The 10,246-nt window shown below is 46.6% G+C and overlaps 1 protein-coding gene across 4 annotated transcripts in view; it reads right to left on the bottom strand.

The window, feature by feature from the left end:
- MON2 (MON2 regulator of endosome-to-Golgi trafficking) overlaps positions 1–10,246 on the bottom strand; it is a 184,974-nt gene that overhangs the window by 52,812 nt on the left and 121,916 nt on the right. For all 4 annotated transcript variants that reach the window (XM_085894252.1, XM_085894254.1, XM_085894253.1 and 1 more), the window contains 4 exons: positions 4,657–4,747; positions 4,296–4,397; positions 3,688–3,798; positions 484–659 (listed from right to left, as the gene is read on the bottom strand). In XM_085894252.1, the coding sequence (XP_085750378.1) occupies positions 484–659; positions 3,688–3,798; positions 4,296–4,397; positions 4,657–4,747 (480 nt within the window). The remainder of the gene's footprint in view (positions 1–483; positions 660–3,687; positions 3,799–4,295; positions 4,398–4,656; positions 4,748–10,246) is intronic.

The raw sequence follows: 10,246 nt of genomic DNA, 5'->3' as shown, positions 1-10,246 counted from the left end.
GCAGGAAGCCTTCGTTTAGAATAAGATGTGAGGGACACGGAAGGGGCACATAAAATTATATACAGTAATACCTCGAAGCAATCGTAAAAAATTTATATATAATATCACAAGGAAAATGCATACATGCAACAGCAACAGCAACAATGTGTTTATAAAATTTCCTTTTTTGTGCCTTTCACTGGATTTGACACCCTCATTGAGACTCACAGATAGACATGCAATATGTTTGTGAAGTGAAAAATGCTGTTTTTTTATTAAACCAGTCAGCAAAGTGAGAGGTATGCACGGATAGTGTCCAAAAAAAACAAATACACTATCCCTACTTAGAAAAAATAAAAAATAAAAAAAAAAGATTGCCAACTCCTTCTTCCCTCCTAAAGCTTGTACTTAGTTACTTATTTATGAAGAAACAGTTAGCCACTCCTATCTACTTGCATTCTTCAAAATAAAAATAAAAAATTCCAAGCTTGCACATCCACGTACCCTTGGTCATTGCGAATTGCCCCAATAACCCCCAGGACAAGTGGCCAACCAGGTCCCAGCCGCTCTCCTTGGCTCTGCAGAAGTTGCAAGACGCATTCAAGCTGTCGCTGCCTGATATCAGCATGCGTCGTTTGCGAGAGGTCGCGCAGGGGTGCCAGCAGAGCTGCCTGTAGCCGCTGCATGAAGAAACATGCACATACTGATGTTGGAAATCCTGTTGATTGTGTGCAGTACCAAACTGCTGTTTTACATCATTTTTGTGCAAGGCAAGGCCACTGGCATGGTGCTTTTCCACACTTGGGGAGGATTTTTGAATCCAGCCAGCAAAAGATGGCCTACTCTTGTGAGAGACACCAAGCATCTTAAGCATTTTAAATGCCACCAGCAACCAATGTTGTCAGACAGGTCCCCAGCTTAGTCAGATTCAATAAACAGCACATACTCATTGATCGAATGTCCTGCCTTTGAAGCACCACACCAACTATTTATAGTCAGGAAACAAACCCACACTAGACAGCTCAAAGACGAAGCTACCTCTAAACTATTCTGTCAGCCCAGTGTGGGTAATGGAAAGGGACACGTATGGAACCAGGCTGACAAAGGGCTATTGAACTGTAAGAGGAAGGATGTTGTCACTCAAGATACCTGGAAATTCCATGTTAACACAGTGGTCTCAAAAGAAACCAGAATGACCGGGTTTATCAGAAGACTTGTGAATTGTGAAGATGCTCACACACTAGTTTTAAAATAAAACAAAATAAAGAAAACTTTACTGTGCTCGTTTGACCCATCTTTGACAACGCTGCCCCCATTTGGTGCCCAAGTACTCTCTCCCAGCAATCCTCTCTGGAGAGAGATTTATCTGATCCTATCGAGGTCTCCCAAGGAGACGTATACCAAATCATGGTGGTGACAATATTGATTATTCCCCCTGTTCCTCCCAGCTAGAGATGTCATTGTTGACGAACAGTTTAAATATTTGTCTGTTGTTTTTGTCACAAAGTGTTTGTATAACACATTTAACACTGCTCTTGATAATTTTGTTAATGTTAATCAAAGACACGTCCATAATGTTAAATATATTCATCACTGCTCCAGAACAAATGCTTTATCACTCTCTTTTTATCAAATTCCCCCATCTGTGGGATACTCTTCCCACCGATGTTGTAGACAGTTTTATCTTTGGTCTAAACTCTTATTTAGAACCTTAAAAAGCATTGGTTGGTGCCAGATGTGAACCACCCCTTGACAAAATTACCCATCCAGGTTTGTTTTATGTCCGACTGTAATTACAAGTTTTCCCCTTTTTGAATATACTTGTGCAATTTTAACTTTTTACCTTGTATTTAATGTGTAATTTTGTAATACTTCTCATTTGTCCAAAATTTTGGGTGGGAGGGGAAGGGCGGGGGGGGGGGTTATCCTGTTTTTTTTTTTCAGTGCCGGGAGAGCTACTCAATAGTGATTTGGTTCACTTTGTAGCAATCCTGCAGGGGCACAATGCAAGTATTGATGTACCTGCAAAATAATAAATTAAATGAAAATACTAGGTGAAATTTAGACTGTCAGAGATTGGATGCAGATGGCTGTTGATGAATAAAATCCTTTATGAGGGCTGTCTTGCAGACCTTGGACAGCCGTAGGACCCTTGCAATGATTGATGGCACAAGGTTGCCGAGCTCTGTGTGCATTAAGGAACTGTTAGTAACATAAAAGGGTTCCCCCAATGGTCTCGGATCATTTTAAATGGAGACAGATTCTGGCAATTAAAAGAGAATGCCGTTTCATGAACATCACGACTCCAAACGTTTGAATAAATGATGGGGTTCAGTTAGAAATTAGTTCCTCCGTTATGTTATTTTATGTAAATGAATTTTGCTGTTGGCATAAAAGGAGCCAGAGTTCTGCAAAAATATTTGTCGAACTACAGATGCAAGCTCTGAAACATATGACATTACCAATTTGTAGGGCCATTATCATCATCACAGTCATCATAATCATCATGCCCTTATGCAGGGTGTTGGTGCTGCTGAAGCAGCTACTCAGCTTCAATCTTGGTCAGGTCACCACTCTAATTCAGTAAGTCAAGGTAAGAATTTTGAATTTGTTCAAGGTGCCAGTGATAGCTCTCCTACTCCTCATGAAGGACAGCATGGGATCTTTAACATCCACCAAGTAATGCTGGCAGACGAGATGCCGAGTTTATCGTCCATCCGAGGGATGGCACACAAATTGATTAATGACCCTGCCTGTGAAACACCAAGATGACAGTTTATAGCTGGGCTGAGATTCAAATCCAGGCTAGACAGCTTAGAGGCAAATGTGCGTAACTCAAGGCCATCCTGTGTATGCGTACCTCAAGGCCCTGATGCAAACATTAAAGATTTTGTTTCAAAAAATTCTAATTTTAAGGAATATAATTATCATAGAAACCAATTGCTAGATGTGCTTTATTTTGGAACTGATGCATATCAAGAAATTTAAATTGCTGAACATTCATGAAAACACACGTCCAACTTTTTCGATTTCTGAAATTCCTTGGTAACAGGTTGCTGTGGCAACCATGTCTGACAAACTACTGATGAACGATTTCAAAAACTTGAGCGAAGACGATGGAGCACCATCGAAAATCCCATCCCATCAACATTAAAGTTGATAGATAGCAAAAAGCTCCACCAGAAATGACCCAACATCAAATTTTAAGTTTAAAAAAAAAAAAAACTTCCTTTTTGACCACTGTGAACCCAAGTCCCCACCCCAAGGGCATGAACTGGGGAACAAATCCCCAAGATTGTTAAACATGCCATGCAACCTGTAATGTTAATTACATATATAAAGTTGCATTAAAAATGTTTTAAAATGTGCCTGTAATTGCATTTTTTGATATTTGAGCTTTTGACCCTGCCCCATGGGGGCAGAGCCGACAATAATACTGCTCTTGCACCATCGTGCCATGTGGTGATCATAACTACCAAGTTTGGTGAATTTCTGCACAACCGTTTATGAGGAGATAGCATGACGGACGGACGATTTCGACAATCAAAAAATATTCCATAATCCAAAAATATTTTTCCAGTGTATCCCAACAATGATACTGACATTTAATCTGAAAAGCAAGAGCAGAATAATTTAACTGCACTTGTGTGGACGTTTGTCATTTACACAGAAGCGGGAAGAAAAATAATTAAACAAACACACTCGCACCTGGTTCTCTGAAAGAGGGGGTGAGTGGTTGAAAGCGAGTGCCTCTTTGATGAGTGTAGTCACAGCCTCAGCACCCCACTCACGCATACGCATGTTTGGATGCTGAGAAACCTAGGGCAGAAATAAAATACCGAAAATCCTCTTCTATACCACACTGGGACCATATTGTCGGAACATTCACACACAGACCACCATGAAGGCGAGTGGCCTGAGATGACATGCACGAGCACTGAACGAGGTCACTGTGCATGCCAAAGCGAATTTACCTTCTGTTTGGTCGGTCGCGAGGTGAAGAGGAGGAGATTGAAACAAAACAAAAGCAAACATTAACCAGGTATTCCAGAAAAAATTAAATCACAAACTTTTGGCAGTTTTCACAGTGAATCAAACATGTTAGATAAAAGGTTAATAGCTATTTCAGCATTCCAAATGCAAACGAAGATAGACACAAGCAATTAAAAGACCACCAATATCTTGGCACTAGTAATGTCAGAGGTAGAGGAAAAAAGAAAATTAAAAAAGTGATAACAATAGGATCTCCAAAGGCATCAAAAGACACGGTGTGCCAAACAAATCTGCTCAGCGGGGAAATGAAGGCATGTGCATACCTCCATTAGATGTGCCGTGACAGGACGCCAGAGGACGTCTACGCGATGCATGTTCACGAGCCCAGTTTCAAGCAGCTTGGCAACAGCGAACAGCGAAGGTTCCTAGGGATGCATAAAAAAGTGGATCAAACAGCTGCAGGATCATTAAAAATTGGAAGCACGAGTGTCACGACTGTCCAAACCAAAGTTTGATACTTGGACAATTTGAATGTTGGCCAACATGGCCAAATGAAGCTGATAAAGATCCAGCAAGCAGCTCAACATAAGCAAATCAATCTCTTTTACAGGAGTAGCGCACTCGGTCAAAAAAACACTTCCGATCCAAATCTTAGACCAGCAACTTGAAAGCAATTCCCCATACCTTGCTGTTCGTGCAAGCCATTTCCATAGCCTCATTGGACAAAGAGCAGAGAGCATTTATGAGATGGTGGAGAGAAACATCATCAAGATACCTAAGCAAAAAGGGCAACAGAAAGAATATGTATCAATCAAAAAAATACACAGTGGTTATGGATAGCAGGAATCAGACATGCAGAGCAAGTAAATTTACCAAAACATGTTTCAATGTTGCAAATACCACAAAAGTTCAAAAGCAGGAATTATCCATTGTAATAAGTGTCAAAATTAACAATCTCGACATATTAAAATGGATTTGTGATTTCCCAATTCGCCAAATTTGCAATTTTCAACACTGACCCATGGAAATAAAATAAAATAAAATAAAAATGACCGTTTTTACAGCCATTTTTCCCTGCTGTGCAGGGGTTGGGCTTTTTCTTGAGGCAATGTTTTATGGCCGGATGCCCTTCCTGACGCCAACCCTGGTCGCCTCTTACGACACACAGGGATATGGTACACCTATTCTTACCGGGGCATACACCGGGACCAGTACACTGGTACTCATTTCACCGACCTCGGAAGGATGACAGGCTGAGTCAACCCCCTGGTGTTAATTCAGCAGCCAATGGGGCTTGAACTCAGGACCCTGGGATCCCAAGCCACCACCCTAACCACTAAGCCAACACCAGGCTCCATGGAAATAAAAAGTAGAAGCTAAAACTTCAATGCATACATATTTAATGTATCCAAGCAGGATTTTACAGCTTCAAATCTGGCAAATAAAAAGCAAGGCAACTGCACATGCATCAACACAGGTAAATAATTTAAATATATATATATATATAAATATATATATATATATAAATATATATATATATATATAAAAAATATATATATATATATATATATATATATAAAAATATATATATATATATATATATATATATATAAATATAAATATATATATATAAATATATATATATATATATATAAATATATATATATATATATAAATATATATATATATATAAATATATATATATATGTATATGTATATATATGTATATGTATATATATGTATGTATATATATTGTTATGGTTACCAGATTCGCAAACCACCATTCAGGTCCCTTAGGTGAGGTATCTCGGTAAGTGCATGTGTAGTTAGGCCCAAACCCGTTGTCTAGTGGGAATACATGTCATTTATACGTGCTGCGACTCTTCAGGATAGCCGTTTTTCTTTTACTATCTTTATTTTGGACCAATCGCCACCATCACAACCACAACATCAACCACCAACCACAACGCCGCTTCACCACAACCGCCATGACCTTTACCGTCACAACTCGCCACCATCGCATCACCGTCATCTCGCGCCACTCATGGGCACCGATGCTGGACTCGTGTAGGGCGCACGTTGAACAGCGTGTACAAAATCACGGATTTTCTGCTACAAAAACGGATCCAAAACGACACACGCCCACTTTTTGCCGTCCAATCGGTGAGCGAGGGGCGAATTGGCCCCGCCCCCAGGGCGATCGATATATGCAAATTTGTGGATCAAAAAGCCTTCACGCCCACTTTTTCTCGGGCCAATGGGGAGCGAGGTGAAAGGTCAAAGGGAGGGGGTCAAAGGCGAAGTTACGGGGGGGATAAAAGGACGGTGTTCGTCAGTCAAAGGAGTAGTAAAAGTCGGAGCGAAAGAGTAGTAAAGGTCGGAACGAGGCGAAGGAGTCGGAACAGAGAGTCAAGACTTCGCGGGCGGTGGAGCTGCTCGTCGTGTGCGTGGAAGTCGGAACGGAGGGGACGAGCTGTGGAGAGGCGGCGAGGGCGGACGAGGGGGTGCTCGCGTCGTGCAGGGAGCTGCACCCCTGGGAGGCCGACAGCGCGACCTGGCCGAGGTGGAGACGCTCGTCGCATATAATAAAGATCCTCTATGCCCCGAGCATCAACCCCCCCCTCCTGGTTCCCCCCCGCGCTGAGATAGTGCGACCAAGGGGGCCCGTTCCCACCCCCTGCCAGGCACTGTCCACGAGGCCCGCGGGTTGCGGGGCCATCGCGCGCTCCGCGTCTCATCACCAGACGGGTAGGCCCGACCAGGTCTCGGCCCCAGGCCTACCTCATTCTTGAGGGTATTTCTTTTCCTTGGTTTTGGGTATGTGTTGTCGGCGCCGTCTGTGAAGTAGAATTGTATAAGTGTTGCCGTGTGCTCGGTAGTCGGTATTAGCTCTGCACTGTGTTTTCACTTTTATGTTTGCCTTTTTGTGTAAATGGAATTGTGTTTTCTTTTTGTGTGCATTTGGTGGAATTGTATTTGTGTGCTTTCCGTTCGTCGCGAATAAATGTGCTTTATTGTTGAACTGTTTCCCGCTTCGCTCGTCTTTTTCCCCATTGAACCCCCATCTTGCTTCACGTAAAGGGTTGGTAGTGGGCTGAATACGCCCGATAATTAATCGAACCGTCGAGGTCGACGATAACACCGCTCGGTTATTCTGATAGTACGGAACGGGTCGCTTAAGTGGCCCGTGTCCGAAGTCGACCTGCGGCGAGGTGCGATCGCCCGGTCTACCCTCCGCGTGGGTACTTAGGTAGTTCGAATTTGGCGAGCAACCCTATCCCACGCGGGGGCTGATTGGCTCGATCGCGGTGAGACCGAAAGGTCCACCCGTGACTGGTTCCCGGCGTTAGTCCGAGAGGGTCACGACTGGATTGTCCGTCCGGTGGGCGACGTGCCGCGATTCGAGTTACGTGGCCGTCGCACGCCGGCGGGCGCGAAGACCGCAACACTGGTGTCAGGTCGTGCGACACAAATTCATCGCCCTCCTCTCGGCACTGGTATCGGAGAACAGGAAAACGGGCTCTCCTGTCTCCGGCTAAATTCACGGGAATCTGTCCAGGGGTGAGAGAAGCGACCCCCGATTCCCTCCAAATTACGAGCGAGCAAATTAACCCTTCACGAGAAGCAAGATGGCGTCTCAAGGCGAGCGGGAGCCGGGGGTATTAGAAATGTATATGTGTAATAATGTAGAGTCCATGGTCCAGGATGGAATCCCCGAGCAGGAAATGTTGATTGTGCAGGAACACGGACTCGCCCAACTGAACCCAGGGCCCGAGGTGGGTGCGGCAGCGGCCGCGGTGTATGACACCTCCCCCCCCCCTCTCCACCAAGACCCTTCCCCAACCCTTGCCGAAACGGCTCAGCTGAGTGCATCCAACATGGCCCAGCTTACAGCCATGCTGGCGGCAATGAACGAAAAGATGGATGCGAATACACAAAAAATGGATGCAAACACAAATGAAATGAAAAACGAAATGAAAGGCATGAACGAGAAGATGGATACAAATACAAATGAAATGAAAAACGAAATGAACAAGCAAATAAACGGAATGGAAGCAAACATGAAGGAAGAAATGAAAGAGCTACGGGGTGAGACGCAGAACATGGGCCGAAGCCTGCAGGCGGGCATGAAGGCCGTGAGCAGGGAACTGGGAATGGCGACTCCACGTGTGGGAGCAAACGAGCTGAAAGGGGGTGCAACGGCTGACGGGCCCGCGGTGGAGGCGGGTGAAAAAATAATTCGTGGAACGTGTTGGGCGAGGGTCGTGACGATGACCGAAAGGGAAAAATTAAATGGGGAGACCAAAACGTGTGAGACGAGACACGAGGTGACGACAACGGAAATAATAGTTGAGACAAGGGAGGTAAAGGGTGAAGAGGTGACCGAGTTGGCAGACACGGGAGATGGGAACGATAGAGGGAAGACTACACGATGAAGACGGGGTAAGTGACGCACACACACACACGGAGGAAGTGGAGGATAATGGGGGTGAGCTCGCGGAGCGTGCAGGGACCCGGTGCGAGCAGTTGGATGGCCTCCTCCAGGAACGAGGGGAGGGAGTATGCCCCCTTGAGGCGAGTCACGACCAGGTGAGTTCGGTCGTGTTTTGCGAGGTTGAGAGGACGGGTGCTGTGGACGGGTGCACGGAGAGCTTGGGGGGTATAGAGGCCCCGGAGACCCTTGTGGGGACACGAATCCCCAGTATGGTTGTCCCTGTGTGTGTGGTGCAAGGTGTGAGTGCGTCCCCGTGTGTGGAAGCGACCCCGTGTGTGAGTGGTGTGGTGGCGATGGAGCCAGAGTACGTGCTTCCCAGCACGCCGTGCGTGGGTGAGGCACCGTGTGTGAGTGAGGCCGTGTGTGTGAGTGAAACGGCCAGTATGAGTGAGGCACCACGTGTGAGTGGTGTGGTGGCGATGGTGCCGGAGTACGTGCTTCCCAGCACGCCGTGTGTGGATGAGGCACGGAGTGTGAGTGAGGCACCGCGGGTTAGTGCCCCCGCGTGTGTGGGTGAGGCACCGTGTGTGGAAGAGACCGCGTGTGTGAGTGTCGCCGTGTGTATGAGTGAGGTACCGCGGGTGAGTGCCCCCGTGTGTGTGGATGAGGCACGGAGTGTGAGTGAGGCACCGCGGGCGAGTGCCCTCGCGTGTGGGAATGAAACGGCCAGTATGGTTTGTGTGAGTAGTGAGGCACGCGTGAGTGAACGGCCGTGTGCAAGGTCGCTGTGTGCCAGGGAGACCGTGTGTGTGAGAGAGCGGTATGTGAGGGAGATGTCGGTTGGCATGCGGGAGCACGCAGCCGCGTCTCCCCGTGTGAATGTGATGGAGTGGACTGTGTGCGTCGTGACACGCAGGTGTGCGTGGGTTGAATGGCGACGACGGCGACATGTAAGGAAAGAAAGCCGAGTAGCGGCTGTAGTTGTTTCGAGGACCGTGCCGGGTTCGCCCAGCAGTGAGCACGCGGTTCGTGCTGTGCAACGCACGAGACCACCACGTGCTCGCTTGCGAGAGTGAAGTCCCGGTCCGGAAACGCACGCGGTGGATTTGCCGATCCCGCGGACGGACAAAGTTTAGGCAGGTAAATGGATTTGGACCGGACGGGTTCTCCACGCGATCGTGTGTGTTAAGCTCCAACGGGCAAAGCACATGTGTTCGCGTGGGGAACCCCTCGAAACGTGGGGCTTGTGTTTTTTTTTTATGCGCACGGTGACATCATGGCTGCACGTGGGGTTGGAATCCGGCAGGAGGGGTATCTCTGCCGGATGGTACCGTCCAAGGAGGGACGAGGAACACGTGCAGCTGCATGACGTCACGGGCAGGTGCAAAGTGCGCGAGCTCTGAGTTGCCGCGCAGGTGCTGCGCATGGGAAAAAAAAAAAAAAAAGCAAGCCTCACTTTCGGGTGCACAGGATTCTGGGCAGGGGGGAAGGACCCCCTTACCTGAGCACAGGATGAAAACTAGTAAGGGGGAAGGGTTAGCTTAGTTAGACCGACTTCATGGGGCAGGGGTAAGTCCTCATGGAGTCCGTGGAATGGATTAGTTAGAGGGATTGTAGCCAGATTTAGGTTGGGAAATAAAATGAATTATTTGAGGATGGAGACTGAACAGTGAATGTGTAAAGGGGACGTAGCTTAGCTACGTAGGTTAAATGGAACGTGCTATAGTTTAAGGGACGACGTGGGAGCACGAGTTAGTTAGGGGATGTAGTTAGAAGGATGGCAGAGTTCAGTGGTGTGTGTGTTGAAGAGTTGTTGGTGAGTGAATTGGAAGCATGTGC

The sequence above is a fragment of the Eptatretus burgeri genome, chromosome 9 (genome assembly GCF_056783735.1).
Source record: "Eptatretus burgeri isolate ZD-2024b chromosome 9, Ebu_testis_v1, whole genome shotgun sequence".
NCBI lineage: Eukaryota > Metazoa > Chordata > Myxini > Myxiniformes > Myxinidae > Eptatretus > Eptatretus burgeri.
Note: the sequence above shows the minus strand (reverse complement) of the source record. Positions and strands in the feature narration are given on the sequence as shown.